This window comes from Hylobates moloch, unplaced genomic scaffold (assembly GCF_009828535.3).
Source record: "Hylobates moloch isolate HMO894 unplaced genomic scaffold, HMol_V3 SCAFFOLD_13, whole genome shotgun sequence".
Classification (NCBI taxonomy): domain Eukaryota; kingdom Metazoa; phylum Chordata; class Mammalia; order Primates; family Hylobatidae; genus Hylobates; species Hylobates moloch.
In genome coordinates, this window is record NW_026652288.1 from 59,787,742 (window position 1) to 59,808,644 (window position 20,903).

A 20,903-nucleotide genomic window follows, 5' to 3' on the forward strand; every position below is an offset into this window, starting at 1 on the left:
TTCCTGCCCTGCGTCACCCAAGCACTTCGTATCCGTTAGATTCCTCAGAGCTGAGCCCCACTCATCTTTTCTCACTCATTCTCTCTCCTCCTCACACTCACTTCCTCAGCTTCCATGATGAGCTCTATGTTGACAACTCCCAAGTTTATCCTTTTCTTAAATCTTTCCTCTCAGCCCCGCATGCTGATACTGCCACATAGAAACCTCTGGGACTTAGTCTTTTCCTCCTAATCTTTTTTCTCTTCCAGTTCTCTGAATGTTGATAAATGTAAACATCGTCCTCTCAGCTGCCCAAGCCAGAAACCTCAGGCTCTTTGACACCCTTTTGATAACTGAGGCTGTCTCACCCCCATCCAGTTAATTACCAGGGCCTGCTGATTCTAAGTATAAATTACAGCTTCAAGCTGTCCCTTACTTCTCATCTCCATTGCTAACCTCCTCAGGTAGGCTCCACCTTTCTTCCCTGGACTCATAGTCTTCCCATTACCACTTTTGCCACACACTGAGCTGTTCTCTAAATAATTCCTTTAAAAATAAAAATCAGATTTATTTATTTCTTCTGTGATGTGTAATGGAATTTTCCCGTTAATTTATCTGCCACTTTACAGAATGTCACAGGATAAAGGGTTAATTAATTTCAGTTAATTTATTTAATAATATTTATCCATTTAATGTTTGCGTAGCCCTGTTGAGCAGGTATTGTTGGGAAATATCACTAAAAAGATGGCACAGTCTATATCTCTTTGAGGCATATATTCCAATGAGAAAGACAGACATTAATCAAATAATTACACAAATAACAAAGTCGTGAGAAGTGACATTTAAGGAGAAGTATAAGGTGTGCTGTGAGCATATAAGGAGTAAACCTAAGCTAGATGCGGGACCAGGGAAAATCTCCATGAAGAGGAAAGGGAGCAAAGGAGATTCTAGGAAGAGGGAACTGCATGTGCAAAGATAGGAGGGAAATACTTTTCTTCAATAGAATACAATTTAAAATGTTAATAGAATATGGAAACTGACAACTGCATTTGGATGGAATGGAGTCTTGAATTTTCTGGAAAAGACTTAGTCTATTGCCACCTAATTATAAAACTTGAATAAAATGGCTATTTAAATACTTTGACATGTTACCTCAAGTCAATTCAATAATCTGTTGGCTCACTTTCTTAGGTGTTACAGATTAAAAGTAAGTATTTTTTCCTTCAGTGTTATATTCCAATTAAGATGATACTATATGTACATAAAAATACATGACATATATTTGTATTATATTATACTATTGTAACATATGATGTAAAATTAAGAGCCAAAATGCAGTTCTAAATTTTTAATATTCTTACACTTCACACTCTAAATAGAAAAGTATCGATCTCAAAGAGTTTCCTTTTTAATCTGGATATATCTGTTGATATCTACTATATTAGAACTTAAAACTGAGAAATTTAAAAAATATGTATTCATGTAAATATAATCAATACACATTAATATAAATACGTAGAATAACTGTCTTCTAAAACAGTAAGAAGGGTATCTTTTTTTATACATTTTGCAGATCTCTTTAAGAAAAGACAGCTGGATTCTTTTTTTTTAAATATATATATTTTTACTATACTTTAAGTTCTAGGGTACATGTGCACAACGTGCAGGTTTGTTACATATGTATACATGTGCCGTGTTGGTGTGCTGCACTCATTAACTCGTCATTTACATTAGGTGTATCTCCTAATGCTATCCCTCCCCGTTCCCCCCACCCCACAACGGGCCCCGCTGTGTGATGTTCCCCTTCCTGTGTCCAAGTGTTCTCATTGTTCAATTCCCACCTATGAGTGAGAACATGCAGTGTTTGGTTTTTTATCCTTGTGATAGTTTGCTGAGAATGATGATTTCCAGCTTCAACCATGTCCCTACAAAGGACATTAACTCATCATTTTTTATGGCTGCATACTATTCCATGGTGTATATGTGCTACATTTTCTTAAGACAGTCTTTCACTGTTGGACATTTAGGTTAGTTCCAAGTCTTTGCTATTGTGCGTAGTGCCACAATAAACATACGTCTGCATGTGTCTTTGTAGCAGCATGACTTATATTCCTTTGGGTATATACCCAGTAATGGGATGGCTGGGTCAAATGGTATTTCTAGTTCTAGATCCCTGAGGAATCGCCACACTGACTTCCACAATGGTTGAACTAGTTTACAGTCCCACCAACAGTGTAAAAGTGTTCCTATTTCTCCACATCCTCTCCAGCACCTGTTGTTTCCTGACTTTTTAATGATGGCCATTCTAACTGGTGTGAGATGGTATCTCATTGTGGTTTTGATTTGCATTTCTCTAATGGCCAGTTATGATGGGCATTTTCATGTGTGTTTTGGCTGCGTAAATGTCTTCTTTTGAGAAGTGTCTGTTCATATCCTTCACCCACTTTTTGATGGGGTTGTTTTTTTCTTGGAAATTTGTTTGAGTTCTTTGCAGATTCTGGATATTAGCCCTTTGTCAGATGGGTAGATTGCAAAAATTTTCTCCCATTTTGTAGGTTGCCTGTTCACTCTGATGGTAGTTTCTTTTGCTGTGCAGAAGCTCTTTAGTTTAATTAGATCCCATTTGTCAATTTTGGCTTTTGTTGCTATTGCTTTTGGTGTTTTAGACATGAAGTCCTTGCCCATGCCTATGTCCTGAATGGTATTGCCTATGTTTTCTTCTAGGGTTTTTATGGTTTTAGGTCTAACATTTAACTCTTTAGTCCATCTTGAATTAATTTTTGTATAAGGTGTAAGGAAGGGATCCAGTTTCAGCTTTCTACATATGGCTGGCCAGTTTTCCCAGCATCATTTGTTAAATAGGGAATCCTTTCCCCATTGCTTGTTTTTGTCAGGTTTGTCGAAGATCAGATAGTTGTAGATGTGTGGTATTATTTCTGAGGGCTCTATTCTGTTCCATTGGTCTATATCTCTGTTGTGGTACCAGTACCATGCTGTTTTGGTTACTGTAGCCTTGTAGTATAGTTTGAAGGCAGGTAGCGTGATGTCTCCAGCTTTGTTCTTTTGGCTTAGGATTGACTTGGCAATGCAGGTTCTTTTTTGGCTCCATATAAACTTTAAAGTAGTTTTTTCCAATTCTGTGAAGGAAGTCATTGGTAGCTTGATGGGGATGGCATTGAATCTATAAATTACCTTGGGCAGTATGGCCATTTTCACGACATCGATTCTTCCTATCCATGAGCATGGAATGTTCTTCCATTTGTTTGTGTCCTCTTTGATTTCATTGAGCAGTGGTTTGTAGTTCTCCTTGAGGAGGTCCTTCACATCCCTTGTAAGTTTGATTCCTAGGTATTTTATTCTCTTTGAAGCAATTGTGAATGGGAGTTCACTCATGATTTGGCTCTCTGTTTGTCTGTTATTGGCGTATAAGAATGCTTGTGTTTTTTGCACATTGATTTTGTATCCTGAGGCTTTGCTGAAGTTGCTGATCAGCTTAAGGAGATTTTGGGGTGAGACAATGGGGTTTTCTAGATATACAATCATGTCATCTGCAAACAGGGACAATTTGACTTCCTCTTTTCCTAATTGAATACCCTTTATTTCTTTCTCCTGCCTGATTGCCCTGGCCAGAACTTCCAGCATTATGTTGAATAGGAGTGGTGAGAGACGGCATCCCTGTCTTGTGCCAGTTTTCAAAGGGAATGCTTCCAGTTTTTGCCCATTCAGTATGATATTGGCTGTGGGTTTGTCATAAATAGCTCTTATGATTTTGAGATACGTTCCATCAATACCTAGTTTATTGAGAGTTTTTCGCATGAAGGGCTGTTGAATTTTGTCAAAGGCCTTTTCTGCATCTATTGAGATAATCATGTGGTTTTTGTCTTTGGTTCTGTTTATATGCTGGATTACGTTTATTGATTTGCATATGTTGAACCAGCCTTGCATCCCAGGGATGAAGCCCACTTGATCATGTTTGATAAGCTTTTTGATGTGCTGCTGGATTCGGTTTGCAAGTATTTTATTGAGGATTTTTGCATTGATGTTCATCAGGGATATTGGTCTAAAATTCTCTTTTTTTGTTGTGTCTCTGCCAGGCTTTGGTATTGGCCTCATAAAATGAGTTAGGAAGGATTCCCTCTTTTTCTGTTGATTGGAGTAGTTTCAGAAGGAATGGCACCAGCTCCTCCTTGTACCTCTGGTAGAATTCGGCTGTGAATCTGTCTGGTCCTGGACTCTTTTTGGTTGGTAAGCTATTAATTATTGCCTCAATTTCAGAGCCTGTTATTGGTCTATTCAGAGATTCAACTTCTTCCTGGTTTAGTCTTGGGAGGGAGTATGTGTCCAGGAATTTATCCATTTCTTCTAGATTTTCTAGTTTATTTGCATAGAGGTGTTTATAGTATTCTCTGATGGTAGTTTGTATTTCTGTGGGATCGGTGGTGGTATCCCCTTTATCATTTTTTATTTCGTCTGTTTGATTCTTCTTCCTTTTCTTCTTTATTAGTCTTGCTAGTGGTCTATCAGTTTTGTTGATCTTTTCAAAAAACCATCTCCTGGATTCATTGATTTTTTGAAGGGTTTTTTGTGTTTCTGTCTCCTTCAGTTCTGCTCTGATCTTAGTTATTTCTTGCCTTCTGCCAACCTTTGAATGTGTTTGCTCTTGCTTCTCTAGTTCTTTTAATTGTGATGTTAGGGTGTCAGTTTTAGATCTTTCCTGCTTTCTCTTGTGGGCATTTAGTGCTATAAATTTCCCTCTACACACTGTTTTAACTGTGTCCCAGAGATTCTGGTATGTTGTGTCTTTATTCTCATTGGTTTCAAAGAACATCTTTATTTCTGCCTTCATTTCATTATGTACCCCGTAGTCATTCAGGAGCAGGTTGTTCAGTTTCCATGTAGTTGAGTGGTTTTGAGTGAGTTTCTTAATCCTGTGTTCTAGTTTGATTGCACTGTGGTCTGAGAGACAGTTTGTTATAATTTCTGTTTTACATTTGCTGAGGAGAGCTTTACTTCCAACTATGTGGTCACTTTTGGAATAGGTGCAGTGTGGTGCTGAGAAGAATGTATATTCTGTTGATTTGGGGTGGAGAGTTCTGTTGATGTCTATTAGGTCCGCTTGGTGTGGAGCTGAATTCAATTCCTGGGAATCCTTGTTAACTTTCTGTCTCGTTGATCTGTCTAATGTTGACAGTGGGGTGTTAAAGTCTCCTATTATTATTGTGTGGGGGTCTGAGTCTCTTTGTACGTCTCTAAGGACTTGCTTTATGAATCTGGGTGCTCCTGTATTTGGTGCATATATATTTAGGATAGTTAGGTCTTCTTGTTGAATTAATCCCTTTACCATTATGTAATGGCCTTCTTTGTCTCTTTTGATCTTTGTTGGTTTAAAGTCTGTTTTATCAGAGACTAGGATTGTAACCCCTGTCTTTTTTTGTTTTCCATTTACTTGGTAGATCTTCCTCCATGCCTTTATTTTGAGCCTATATGTGTCTCTGCACGTGAGATGGGCTTCCTGAATACAGCACACTGATGGGTCTTGACTCTTTATCCAATTTGGCAGTCTGTGAAAGACAGCTGGATTCTTATATCTGCTGCTGCACTTCAAAGTTGCAATATATTGTTTTGGTTGAAGTACATGAAGGTGATTCAGTCTTACATAGACAGGTAATCAGTAAAAGGAAGTGTATTTTAAAGCCTTTTCAGATAATTATGGATGTTCTTCTTGGATTGCTCAATCAAACTCAACAAATGGTAGTTTATAAAGCCTGGTTGCAATGTGGAATGTTGAAACTATATTAATAAGTTTTCACTACCTGCCTTGTGTTTTGAAAGTACTTTTACCCAAGCATGATTTTTGCCACCATGCTTAGGTCAGTTGGACGGTATCGATTCACTAAGTTAAGTAGATGTTACAAATGTTTACTCATTTCATTATATGATATGAAAAAAAATCACATTTGTTAACATTACCTTCAGTCTCAACAGAAAAGTCATTGACTATTAGGAAGCTGTCAGATTCACAGTGGTGAATTTAATTGTCCTAAATTCTAATATTTGGTTGAAAACTTATATTTTGTCACTAACAGGAAATGTTGTCAGTTGTTTTCCTTGAAATGACAGTTGCGTGTTGTTCATTTTCGAGAAAGTATCTGCTAAATACTTGTCTGTGTAACCAAATTTTGTGTCAGTCATCTGTCAAGTAAAAATGGTATTCTGTGAAAAAAAAAAAAAAGGCAGTTTTAATGCACAACTCAAAAATCCTGCAATCCCTTTCGCTTGAGACAATCATCATACTTCTGTGTGCAACAGAAGTGCTGAATGGGTACTTCCATTTCTCCCCACAGAATATTAAAAAGATGTGTACTCAACGCTCAAGATTTAGTAAAGTTAGTACTTATTACTGCGCCATCAAGAACATTCTTAAGGGAAGTGACAACTTGTTTTTTTTTCACTGTGAGTATGTGGTGGTGAAGAATGCCTGGTAGTCCAGTCTGGTGCCAATGTGGGATTGTGCTAAGGTGCTGGCAGTTTTACCCACCATGACTTTTGCACCATCATTGCAGATGGTAATGGAGTTAGAAAGGCAAATAACATCTAGTATTATTATAAAAATGGTTTTGACCTTGCAGGTTCCCCAGAGGTCTGTGGAACACACATCCATTGGCACAGAGGGTGGTACGAGAAGAGAGAAAGAAACATGAACTCAAGTTGGTAGGAAGGCTTCCAAGGAAGAACTGAGCTGGACCTTAAAGGGCAGTTAAGATTTGGATAGGTGGTAAGGAGTAGGTGGTTAGGAGAGCGGGAGGGGATTTCAGGACAGAGAAACCGTAGGAGCAAAGGAGTAGAGAGAGGAAGGACCATGACATAGTCAAAAGACTAATGAGAAAGATAGTTGGGTTGGAAGGTTGGGAATGGGGAGTAATAGTTTATAAAATGTGGCATATAATCAGATTATAAGGCAACTGAAAAGTTTGGACTTCCTCTAGAGGTTGCTGGGAGTAACTAATGGTTTTTGACCCCTTCTGTGACTTGCTGAGCATATTGGTTTAGAACATCCTTCTGGTGGCAGTGTAAAAGGTAAATTGGTGAACAGGAGAATCGGATGCAAGGAGACCAATGGGGTGTTAATTGTAACCGCATTAGTAGGGGTCAAGAGCACAGACTAGAACGATGGCAATAGATGGAACAGATTGAAAGCTAAACTAATTGCCTCAGAGGTAGAGGCAATATGAGAACTAAAGATGAAAAAGTCAAAGGTCACCTGTATTTTTTATTGCATAGCCCCAATTGCTTGCCAAGGACATTGTCTATTAGGGAAATGTAAAAAAAATTGGGGGCTTTTATATATGGTCCCACGTAAGACTTTATCCTCCCAAAAAATCAGAATGCTTCCATTTTTTCCGATAGCAGGACTATATCATTGAACATATTTTCCTTTTGCCCTGCTGCCAAAAGGCTTTGTGCCAGTTTTCATGTTAAGATCACAACAACTACAATTCTCTCAATGGTTAGTACATTTTCTTCCTCCTGCCTTCTCTGGCTCTGGTTCTGTTTATAATTCTTTAATGGTATTGTATTTATTCTTCTTGACGCCAGATGTCTTCCGTCTTCTTTTGAAAGAGGCTAGGAGAAGGGGAGAATACAATTTAATCGCTCTTAACATATTTTATTCTTACGTGGAATAAGGCCCTCCTCTTTATCATACTTTACTCAGAACCTGAAGAAAGACTAAAAGCCTCTGATGTCCAAAACCAAAGCACTACTTCTTAATTTGAGAGAATTTCAACAAATTCAGTTAATCTGGTTGCCCAATTCAAAGCATGTTAGAAGCAGCAGGTAATAGGGTAACACAACACCTATTAAAGACAGGTAAATTGATAGCTAAAAGAAGTAATCCCTGATAATCTGAGTAACAATAGAGAGAAGAAGCAAGATGCAGGTGGAAGTTTCTGATGATTATAAGCTATGTGAATGCACCCAACACAGGTAGTAATGAATAAAGAACTGTTACCTGTTAAGGTAGAGAATACCATTGTGAAAGCTCACATTTATTGAGCTTTTACTATATTCCAAGTTTTGTGCCGTTGCCTTGCATGCATCATCTCACTTAATCTTCACAATAACCCTGCCTTTCTATGATTTTCCCTTTTACAAATGAGTCAATTTAGTTTTAAAGAGATACAATATACACACAAAGGCACATGGCTAGCTGTACCTGGCACAGTTAAGATTTGAAGCTAGTAGCTCTGCCAGATACCAAAGTCTGTGTTCTTTATTCTCATTTTGGACTCTTTTCATTTACCTGTTAAATAATAATAGCTTATGTTCAATATCCTCTTTTAAGAGAGTTTTGTAAGGTTTTATTTATTTACTATCTATAGTCAGCTGAAAACATTTTTGCATCACTGTTTTTTGTTGTTGTTGTTTTGTATTTTTTTTTTTTTTTTCTGAGACGGAATTTTGTTCTTGTTGCCCAGGCTGGAGTGCAATGGCACGATCACGGCTCACCGCAACCTCCACCTCCCAGGTTCAAGCAATTCTCCTGCCTCAGCCTCCCGAGTAGCTGGGATTACAGGCATGTACAACCATGCCTGGCTAATTTTGTATTTTTCGTAGAGATGGAGTTTCTCCATGTTGAGGCTGGTCTCGAACTCCTGATCTCAGGTGATCTGCCCGCCTCAACCTCCCAAAGTGCTGGGATTACAGGTGTGAGTCACCGCGCCTGGCCTGCACCACTGTTTTAAATGAGACATTCATTTTTTAAAATCGTGTTTTGGAAACATCTGTGCATCCCTATTTCCACACCACAAAGAACACCATTCTTGTAAACTGCCTTTTGAGTTAAAGGAAGAAAAGTAATATCTATATAAAACGTGAATCAACTGGTAGGAATTGTCACAATCATTTGCTTTGCTGGGCACTAGGTACTCTGATTTGTTTTTCTTCCTCTGGCTTTGAATGAAGTTGCAAACGTTGATTTCCAGAGCAGTTGTCTGAGATCATGGCCCAGGGGTACACGTGATATAACCGGTTTACTAGGGAATTACAGATTATGACAGCACTCTTGTGTAGCTGAAAAGCTAAAAATAGCCCAGGGCAGTTCTAAGACTAGAAATGGAAACCTACTGTAAAAGATGAGTTCACCAAAGAAATCGTACCAGGAAAAACCCTTAGATGACTTTCAAGCATGTGTCACTATGGGAGTGACAGATTACAACATTAAGGGAAGCTGCAGAAGAATTATCTGAGAACCTAGTAAAGAACCCAAGACTTTCTACTTTGGTTATGCCCCCACTTATACCTTATTTATCTTCTTCATCTCAGTTTAAGTCTTAATAGCTGTAGCTTAAAATTTGAGGGACTGCTAACCTGACACAGGTGTCTACTAACTTGACACAGTCACATGTGACACAGGTGACTTAGAAAAGATGGGCAATTCACAGCTATCGATTTGGTGACTGGGAACCACCAGTATTTGTGAGTCGTGACCAGTTTTGTGGTCTAAGAACCAAACACAGGTAAGCTTAAAGATAGTTGAAGTATAGTTAATTAAGAAGAATCAGAGGATGGGTGGAGGGGAACATACAGTTACGAAGTCAAGCTGCATTTGTTGTTCCATAAAACTAAGGATCTTAAAGTTTGTGGATAGAATATTGTGAAAGTTCACTAAATCATAAAGAATCTGGTTGTAGCAATATTATTTTGGTTCCAACTGATTCCAGAATATAAGATTGGAGCTATTTCTTTAAAAGTTCAGAAATGTAATTTAGGACAACTCTCTTGTCTAAGTGGAAAACCTACAGATCATTCTTCCTCAGGAGATGGTACAAACTGAAAATGCTCACAGGATCAAAAAAGCTTGAAGTAAGCATGGCTGGATATTAAATCCGTAATGGATATTAAAGCAAGATGCCTTGAGGATATTTGAACCTTAAGAGGTTAGCCTTTAGGAGGATAATCATTCACTCTCACGAATGTCCTCTTTTACCACCTGTCTTGTTTTATTATATCTGTCTTTTGTAATGCTTTATTGGGAATATCTTAAAGTTTGATCTCTCCTACATTTCTTTTACCAACATTACCACTTCCAGATGAGAACAGTGCAAATGGATGATGATGTCTTCTAGAAAAGGAGAGTATAAAAACAACCACTATAGGCATTTTCACATTTTTTTCTTTTCATTTATTATTTATTGTTCTGCTTTTCTGCAGATCACCTTTAAGGAAGGCTACATTGAGATTTTTAAAATGGTCAAAAGTCTGTGGGAAAACAGGAAAGCCAAATATATGTATATTTAGTCATGCTAATGAAAATTACAATTATAACTCTGTGGGCTTAAGAAAAAGATTCAGTAAGAGTCCTCTACCCCATAAGAAGGCTCCTAACTCAGCATCTTCCACCCTTGTTAATTAATGACATTTAAGGAAGTTTTATTTTAAATGTCATTTCAAAGTTCTGTTTTCATATTTCCTCTACCCTTTTTCAGAAATTTAAAGAATACTGAAAATCCTATGAGAACTCCATTTGATAAAAGTACTGCTTTCTTGGCATGAACTAGAGGGAAATATTTAATACTCACTATGCTCAAGGCATTGCGCCTTCATCCTCACCAGGGTCTGAAATGTGGTATTGTAATGATAGAACTCTAGAGTTTAACACAGGCAAACGGAAACAGAGGTAAAATCAGGAAGCCATTGATACGTGAACATTCCCTTGCATACAAGGCATTTCATGGCACAATCTAATGGTATTTATAAGTGAACTACATCTATCCTTGATGAGAAATGACTGAAAATAGCAAGTTCAGGACTAGTTATAGCCATTTACTTATATAAAACACAAGACTATTTTTTAGAATTTCTACATCAGTTTTAACTTGCAACAAATTATTTGTATACCAAATAAGTAGTATGTTTTGAATCTAAAGAAATATACGAGTCAAAATACACAATTGATAACTTGGTAGTTATGCAGGCGGCATGTAAATTATAATGGAAAGTCGGTCAATGGGTTGGTGCCCTTCTAAAATTATCATGCCACATTCCAGTTGACTGTCCACGTTACAGAAAACATGTTCACCTTGCTAAACCCGGGGCTACCTGACAGTGCCCTGAAATATTTCTCCCTTTTCCTTTCGGGACTAATTTAGTAAAAATGAACTCTTTTAAGGTCACTGTATACATCGTTCCCTATTTTCTTTTTCATGACCACAACCCCAGATTGTGCTGGGACATCATCCACTCCCAGCAGCTACGGCCCCTTCTGAAGCTGTCTTATTCAGCCACCTGTTCAAATGGATACCAGGCTTCACAGTGGCTGTAAATCACACCATTTCTTTGTTTGGGTTGCTTGGTGCAAACACCATCGAGGGATGCATAGGAACCTCTCATAACCAGTCTCTCCATAACTCAGGTTGAGTGCTTACCTTTGAAGAGATATTTGGTGCCCTCCCCCACTTAGCAGTCTTCTCTTAGCAGACAGAAGTCCCAGACTGAACCACATGGAATCATATAGGCCTAGTCAGTATTGCCCTTTACTCCACTTACTCAGTTACCTGTGTGGTTTTCAGGATTTCATCAGTAAGAAGACCCAAGACAATCTACTGAAAAGTGTTTAAATAATAAGATTGTTCAATTAAGTGAAAGATAGTAATAAGCACTCCACAAAAAAATAGAGTATTTCATTTGGGCAGTATCCATAGCAAAGTTAGAGCTCTCTAGTTAAAAGGCATACATGAAAAAAACAAAGTACATATTTTGACTATCATATTGGGAAAAGTAGAAAACACTGAAGTCAAATGAGGGTGGAGCAAAGCACTCATACCCTCTGGTGGATATGTTGATTTTATAAATATTTTGGATGACAGTTTTGCAACCTATGTATCAAAAGCTTTTAAAAAGGCTGTGCCACTTAAAATCTGCTTCTGGAATTTAGTAATTGAACATGTGCACAGATACATATGTACAAAGATGCTCATTGCAGCAGTGTTTATAAAGGCAGAAAATTGGAAACTGCTTCTGTGCTCATCAGTGGAGGAACTGTTTTACTAAATTATATTGCAGCTATTACACATGTTGTAAAGCTTTCTATAAAACTAGCACGTGTCTATAATAGATGTTTATAAAACAGTATGTATAATATGGTATCATTTTGCTTAGTGTGTTTGTGTGCTCTTGCATGCATGTATGTCCATCTAAGCCTGAAAGGATGTACTCCAAAATTTTAAGAAACTTAGCTCCTGTCTAGGAGATGGGATTACATATGACTTTTATTTTTTTCTGTATACTTTTTTGTATCTTCAGAATTTTTTTGTGTTGAGTATATATTTTATCAGAAAAGAAAATTTTATTCTAAGAAAAAAATAAACCTGAGCCCCTGAGTTATCAGCAGAGAACTCAAGGTGAACAAGCAAGACCTGGCCACTAACCTTCAGAAGCTGACAGTGTGGTTTAACAGGGCAGGAAGCAGACAGTGTGATTTGTACAAAAATCATTCTGGGCCATTCCTGAGTACACCTTGATCATCATAGAGTCACAACCAAGGGATGTTCTTGGAACATCCTGACACGTTTGATTCTAAAACAGACTTGGAGTCCAAGCTTCAGGATGCATTTTCCTCCTTGAATGGGCTCCTTTTCCACTGTGCTTCTTTGCTGTCAGCACATTCCTGAATGCCTGGTCTGGTCAAAAACAAGCTCATTTACTCCCTACAGCACACACCATTTACTGAGCTGACTTCCTGTGTGGCTCCCCTGTGTGTCCAGAGTTACTAATATGTTACTTCCTTTCCTCCCCACCCCAGCTTCCACAGTACTTGTCTTTCCACCTTCGGAAGTCAGCCTTCCATACCTGCAGTTCTTGGCACTTTTTCGGCTCAATTATTACTGTTTTTCTTGAACTCTGTAGTTTGCATTTTGATAAAAATGAAAAAAATTTGACCTAGTGTCTTCTATCTCTGCAATATTTTTGCACCATTTTGTTGCGGGGAAAAAACGTTCTACTTATTACTCATGCCTTGACTCTGATGCCCGAACTCTGCTACGGTTAGGAAAAAACACGTAGGAATATGTGTCATTCATAACTGCATGGCATGTAAGTAAAATTTTGTTATGTTTCATATTTTGTGAAATCTAAATATTCACATAAAGGCTTTTGCTTCTAATCTTTTGTTTCCCTAGAACTTGCCATGTACCTGGATTCATAATTTACTGAAAAATAGAAGATCCCATATTTTTACTTTAGTAGTTGTCTATTATTACAGTTTTTTTCCCTTTGTGTTCTTCTTGGAATTAACTACTTTTTCTTGTCTTAAAAATTGTGGAGAGCCACATGTTTTTTCCATATTTGCACATCAGTTACACTTCAAATTATGTGAATGTTTTGATATTTACTTTTCGTAGTGTAATTCTTCAACTTTATTGTTAGACAGTAAACCTTTCTTGCATCCTGCTAGGCGTAAAGTTGAGAGACCATTAACCCAAATGAGCGTGGAATACTCTCCAATCTCTTAGTAAATGGCAACAATATCAGGGGAGGAATAGGCTATTTGGGAATTCCGATACAGTAAGTCAATCTCACTTGCTGTCCAAGGCAAGTTTCAAACACCCTTACACATAAACAAGAATTTGAGCAAAGATCCTAATCTGACTGCTTTTATTCAGATCTTGGACAAATAATTTAACTTCAGCATTTTTAACTATCTTTATTTTTATCTTTATTCAGATCTTGGACAAATAATTTAACTTCAGCATTTTAACTATCTGTTTTTATTTAGACCGGTTCCCGTATTTGTTACATATTCTTTCCAGGCTAGTGATATTAGTTTCTCCCTTTTTCCCCGTTATGTGGTAGAATGTCTTCTGCCAAGAGATAGGAAACCTGGATTTTACAGCAGTAGAGACTGGTACTCTTTTCTCTAGTATTGCATTCTAATAGTACCATATTGGAGTTTGACCTACTTATTACACACAGGCAAATGTTGCCAAGTCAGTGAGGTTTTCCTCCAAATAAAGGGCCATGGTCTTGCATCACACATGGGAGGTTTGCATGCAGACCAGATTATCTGGGAGCTAACTGCCAACCTGTGCCACTGTGCAAGGGAAGAGTGCCTGGAGCCATGTACAGATGTGTTTCTCATTCCAGGCCTAATTCTTCAGAACTTAACTTCAGTGAGCTCCTGCTGGACTCCATCAAAGGCAACAGAATGTGGGCTACAGAGAACAAGTGGCTTTTTGTACATTTTTCAGATGTTTGCAGTGATGACCAGGTTTTCCTGACTATATTCCACTGGACCCCACTTCCCCTTTGTTCTTCTGAGAAATTATATATATATTTTTTTCTCCATGCACAATTTTCCTCTAGCAATAGCCCTGGTCACCCATAGTATAGTCCTCATTGAAAATAAGAGAAATTGAATGGACCTAAAGGACTCTGTGGCTGAAATAAAAAAGACATGGCTCAGCATTTTCATATAGTTTTAAATACTCTTAAAGTTTATTGATTTGAAATAACTGAAATTGCAAATATAAGATTGGATAGTGGTATCAGCCTAAGACATGGATGTGTCTTTGTTTTCCTAGCCCTTTATTGTCCTGGATAGGAAAGGTCTCACGGCAGTCACGCTGTTTGTGCTTAGAATTCCTGGTTAAATGCACTGGATGAAGGTGCATTGAGATGGGTTACATCAGCAGCATTCATTCTGCTGGTGAAAAAACCTGCCAATTAGAAACTTCAAATACTGGTAATAAACCTTCATGTGTTCCACAGTGGAAAAGGGGAAAGGAATGATAAATATCACATTTCATGTAAGTATCAAAAAAATACATGTTCTCAAAAGTGTGAAGAAAAGGAGAAAGTGGTGTGTGGTAAAATTGCGTAGCTTCTGTGCTAATTGATACTGAATGAAGAGGAGAATTAATCACATTTAATGAACACAATGTACAAGTTATACACCAAATGATTGCAAAATGAAATCTCCTTATCAGTTTTTAATGAATCATAGAAAACTTTTCAATATCACTTACTTAAAAAGCAGTCGATTCTTAACAAAATTAACATGAGCATTCTGACAAGCTGTGTGAGAACACAAATTCAAATCGTTCCTCAGAGTAAATTAGAACAATTCTATCCAACTCCATATGCTAACAGGTATTTTTGTATTTGGTCTCTGTTCTGCCATCATTTCCTTTTAAACCATAAGGATTTTAAGCTCTAAACTAAAGGCTTCTATATTTTGTTGTTGCTGGTTCTTTTGGTTTTTTAAAATTTCTTTGCTGGGAATGAGGGACATCATTTATAGATTAGGGGACAAACACCGATGACTAGTGCAGCTTTTGTTTATATGGGAGTATCTTTTGGCATTTGTTTGACGTTATCCCATGATATCTGCTATAAAGCGGTGAGGTAGGTCCAAAAAGAAGTCATGAAAAATGGTAAAAGGTTAGAAAATAAGACATAAGAAGGATGAGATTTTCATCAACAGTGTTTTGTCTTAGATTTTTCTTGTTAAATAAACTTCACTCCCTTAAATAAGCAGTTTTGTTTACTATGTTCGTTTTCAACCTTGATATGCCTTTGCTGCTTGAGGTGGAAATACTTCTGGGATGATTGTGTTACATATGTAATATTGATATGTTCTCATGAGTTTATAGAATAATGCTGTACTGTTCAATTCAAATACTTCCTTTCACCAAGAATAGACCATGTTTGCCATGTCAGTCAGAGTGGCCATGACTGTTTGGTAAGCTAACTAGTAGTGGATGTATTTCTCTTTCACAATAAACCTATTAAAGCTTGAAAATTAACACTTATAAGTCAGCACTTTTTCAAAAAATTATATATTACAATTTGTTTTTCTGTTTTACACAGGAAGAATTTAATGGAAAACCTGACTCCCTCTTTTTTAATGATGGCCAGCGAAGAATTGACTTTGTTCTAGTATATGAGGATGAAAGCAGAAAAGAGACCAATAAAAAGGGTACAAATGAAAAACAAAGGGTAAGTTTTAATGCTATTTTCCTTTCTTTTTATTTCTTATGTTGTAACATGAAAAAACTGCTATTTTATATAAGTAATAAAGTGAAACTGGTGTTGAAATATCATACACAAAACAATTTCATATTTTCTCTGCTCATGTTCTCTCAAAGCATATTAACAAAACGTTTTTTAAATATGAATCAGAAACTTCCTCAGGCTCTTAACCTCATTTGGTTTCACAGCTGAAAGCAGACTTTCTTTCAAGGAATTGGACTTTGTATTGTACAGAAGAGATTTACCTTAAGCATGCCTGGCTATTCAATTAGGTGGCATAGGAAGCTAATGATTAATAATGACAAGTGTAATAACAACTAGCTTTCAATGTGTGCTCACTCAGGTATTGTACATACATTTGCATACATGTTCTCCTTTCATACAGCATGAAGTGGGTTCTATAATCACACCATTTTATGGATGATAGAGATGACCCTTAGGTTTGATGAGTATACAAGGTCATGGAATCTAGTCTGGCAAGTGGTGAAGCCATGGTTCAAACTGTCTTGAATATGGAAACTGTGCTCTTGACCTCACATTTTTCTCTGTTACCTCCTTTCCCTCCCTTTCCTCCCTTTCATTCATTGCATTGCCAGTCAAGCTGCTCTCTTCTCCCTTTCCTTTGCACCAAGCTTTTTTAGGTAAAGGGCCATCCTTTTCTCAGGATATTAAAACAGTAGGGCAGGGTTATAAACAACTCCCTGGAACGTTTTTACTTGTACTCAAACTGCATTAAACTAAAACAGACCAAAAAAGAGTGCATATGTGTGTTACTTTCACCTACTTTAGAAATCATTCCTCATCCTTTTTTTCTTCCCCATTTCACATATATGCGCTCTCTCTCCCTCTCTCTCTCTGTCACACACACACACACACACACACACACACACACACAAAACTTTAATTGTCCCTGTCTAGACTGTCTTCTTGAAATATGCCAACTTTAAATCTATTGATTTTTGCCCATTCTTTCAAATCAAGTGATAAAACCTTTTAAAAAATGAAGTAATCAGTACTGTTTTATTCATCTGTTTGTTTCAGAGGGGGTTAAGTTTGGCATTTTATATTTGCATGGTGGAATAGAATGAGCCCAGACTTTGGAAACTGACCTTCAAGTTCTAATTCTGCCACTCTATTGGAGTAATTCTAGTTGTAACAAACAAGCTCCCAGATGACAGGGACTTAACACAAAAACAGAGTGTTTATTGTTCACGTCAAGGTCAAATGTAGCATCCCTGTTTGGCACATAGTTTGGGGTTGGGCCTCTGTCCTTTGCAGTTATCAAGAAACCCAAGCCTGACAGAAGCTCTGCCATATTCCACAGGTAGACTCCCGGGTCATCCTGAATATCAACATAGATAAATGGTAGATAAGATGAAGAAAGTACTCATGCTTCTTTACCACTTTGGCCTCAAAGTAACTACATCAGTTGTGCTCATATGCTACTGGTCAGAACTCAGAAGAGTGGAAGGTATTGTTTCTGGCTGGGTAGCTATGTGACTTAGGCAAATTTTCAAATCAAATATTTTTTTCTTTTTTACATTTGACATCTCTAAAATCAGTTGGATCTTACAAATGCTGTATCATAATTTCATTGTTGAATTTTTTCTTATTAATACATAAAATATTGGCTCACCATACAATCAATGGCATCTTAGATTCAGGGAAATTGGATCCTAAATACTTAGGCTATATAATTATGGTTAAGATTAAATAAAATAACATATATAGATGTTACATAATTTTTTAGCATTATTAGATCATAAATTTTAATTCTTATATCTTCCCATTTGGGATTTTCTTAAAATAATGCCCTGATACGAAAAGGCATGATTTTCCTGTTATTATACAATTTTATCACTAAAGTAAAACAGCTTAGGGTACTTTCATTTTCCTGTAGACACTAAGATACATTCTATGCAGTCATAGTCACCATCATCAAATATTCATTAAGCATCCATATGCCAATGGATCTGGATTGAGCAATATATAAAGTAAGTTAAACAGATCTAATCCATTAAAGTGTAAAAGAAACAGTTCTGGTTTTAGACAAGAGCTTTACTGCCATGGTGAAGGGCCCTAGAGCTGCTTACATTATTAATCAATTCTGCACTTGCTTCAGACAGAAACATAGGTCCCAAGGTAGCTCTCATAAATCAGGAGGAAAAAAATCATCATTAATTTTGGCAATCCTTGAACTCATGGATTGATATACCTTGATGTTTGTTTTTATAAGCTGTTCTTTGAAGTGTTTTCAGACTGTATTTGTACATATTACTTAATTTATATATACTTCACCGAAATTCAAAGCTTAACTTTGGAATCACGTTTTTCTTCTTTGGAAAAACATTTGTGAGTTCCGTTGTACTCCTTGTCAGGCCTTATTGAGGATTTAGGACAATACCAAGGAAAGGCAATTAAAAATCCTGTTTTCTTTGAAAGAAAAAAACTTACGTGTAAACCATACTGATTTCCTAAAGCAACCCCAAGGTTGACTCCACCAGAGTTTATCTAAAGGATATTGTTAAACACTTTGTAGGGCTGGAGAAAGATAGAAGTGACAGGGCTACAAACACCAAAAACATAGAGTATTTCAAAGGATGTATCATCCTTTGAGCAAAAAGAAAATAATTTTCTAGCCAAACCTCCAAATATCGGTAACTTGGGCCATTCATATTACCAAAAACACTTAAGAAACACAACACCCTCCTTTAAAAAGCATAAACCATTTACATTTAGATTTTACATAAGGATGATTATAAGTTGCTTCAGCAACAAACACTCGTTTAGTCTGTACTGGGCTTGGCACAGAATGTTTGAATGTTTTAAATCACAAATAACAGGAAAACCAGACTCAAAATGGCTTAAATGCTAAAAGGAAATAATTATTTTCTCATTTAAGTAGTCTGGAGATACAGCCATTTCTGGATTAGTTTATTGGCTTAATGAAGTCATTCCATCCTCCTGCTCTGCCATCCTCAGTATGTTGGCTCTTAAATTGTCTTCCCTTGATTTTAAGATGGCTGCTGCAACTCCAGGTAGCCAGAGGCAGAGAGAAGGAATGCCCTTTCTCAGGGCTGTTTTTTAAGAGGGAAGAAAGCTCCTCTAGAAGGGCCCTTTGCAGATTTCCTTTCACAATTCATTGTCTGTTACAAGTCTCTTCCTAAATCAACTACTGGCAACATGAATGGAATTATTGTCATTAGCATAGACTAAACAAGATTGGTCTTTCATGTCTTGAATCACCTGATCACAGAATACCTAAAGAACAAGCAGGCTTTTCTTAGTAATAAAGAGGGGAGAATGGCTGTTCTGTAGGCAGCCAGCAGTATCTGGCACAGTAGATGATTAAATATATCTAAATTTGTTTGATCCATATTGTAAAGAGCAAAGATGTTTTACATAAAACAAATTCCCATATATTTCTCTAACTCCTCTTGCTCAGTTTTGTTAGTAATTGCTGCTTTCTTCCAGAACTGCTAACAATTGGCAGAACTGATCTTTTGAATTTTGTTTTCTCTGACGCTTGCCTTCAAACCGATGTGTTAGTGACCAAGTAATGGTACAATTCAGATGAGGGTGAAGACGGGGAAGAGGTCTAGGTAGTACAAAAACAGTGGGAACAATCCTGAATATGATTTATTTATTTACTTTAAAAACATCAGTTATCTATTCCTAAAAGTTAATGGAAAATGTTATGTCCTTGAAGTTGAAAAGTTTATATATGGAAGTATATATTTGTATTTCATATCTGACCTTAAGAATTCTTTAGTGTGTGGCAAAAGGATCTGGCCAGTGGAGACTGTAGGATAGAGAATTTTTTTTTAATTAGTGATCAAAGTTAAATTTATCTAGTTATAATTTAATTCAAACTTTCAAATACTGTGAGACAACTAACTGGTTATAGAGCCTGTGAGCTTCTAAAAACTGTTATCCATTGTTTGGGATTAATCATCATGAGACCAGAACAGTTTTCCTAGAGTCTGGATGAGATCTCTTGGGAAATGTTTAAAAACTTACCAAAAAGTTTTACTATGATGAACATGATGTATCACTCCTTTTATTGAGATCTACTATCCTTTAAGTAAAGCTTTATAATACAGGTTAAGCATCCCAAATCCAAAAGGCACCAAAACACAAAACTTTTTGAGTGCTGACTTGACGTTCAAAAGAAATGCTTAGTGGATCATTTTGGATTTTCAGATGTGGGATGCTCAGCTGGTAAGTATAATGTAAATATTCTAATTCCTTAAAAAGTCCAAAATTAGAAATACTTCTAGTTCCAAGCATTTTGGATAAGAGGTATTCAACCTGTAGTGTCCATGAAGATCTTATACATTTTTATTAACTTTTTCCAATTATTGAAAATTTTTGTTACTATTGTCAGAGGCATTTTAAATGCAGTTATGATTTACTGTGTGTAAAAGAAGTCTATTGATTTCTGTAAGCGCTAAGAACCTTGATAAGCTCTTTTTAGTTTTAGTAGTTTCTAATACTATTAATTTTCTTAAATGAAGACCATATTGTCTACAAATGATGACAATTTTGTTCTTTCTTTGCCATATTTATACTTTCTTTTTCTTGTCTGAGTGCAATGGCTATGACCTCTTGAACAAAACCAATACACATAGTAGTCACTATTGTTCCTGATTTTAATGGGAATGTTTCTAAAATTTCACTATTAAATATTACACTTGCCATACATTTTTTATAGATTTCTTTTAAAAAGTTAAAGGAGTTCCCTTTTAGTCCTAGATTGCTAAGCATTTTTATAATAACTGGGTTTTAAAGCTTATCAAATGCTTTTTCTTGTATCTATTGAAGTGATCATATGGCTCGGTTCCTCATTAAGTCTTATGCATATTAAGTATTTGGTTATTTTGCCTAATTAGATA

At 36.6% G+C, this 20,903-nt stretch overlaps 1 protein-coding gene across 4 annotated transcripts in view; it reads left to right on the plus strand.

Annotated features, from left to right (window-relative positions):
- ANO6 (anoctamin 6) overlaps positions 1–20,903 on the plus strand; it is a 212,106-nt gene that overhangs the window by 101,087 nt on the left and 90,116 nt on the right. For all 4 annotated transcript variants that reach the window (XM_058426498.1, XM_058426500.1, XM_032173773.2 and 1 more), the window contains one exon: positions 15,847–15,975. In XM_058426498.1, coding sequence (XP_058282481.1) covers positions 15,847–15,975 — 129 coding nt within the window. The remainder of the gene's footprint in view (positions 1–15,846; positions 15,976–20,903) is intronic.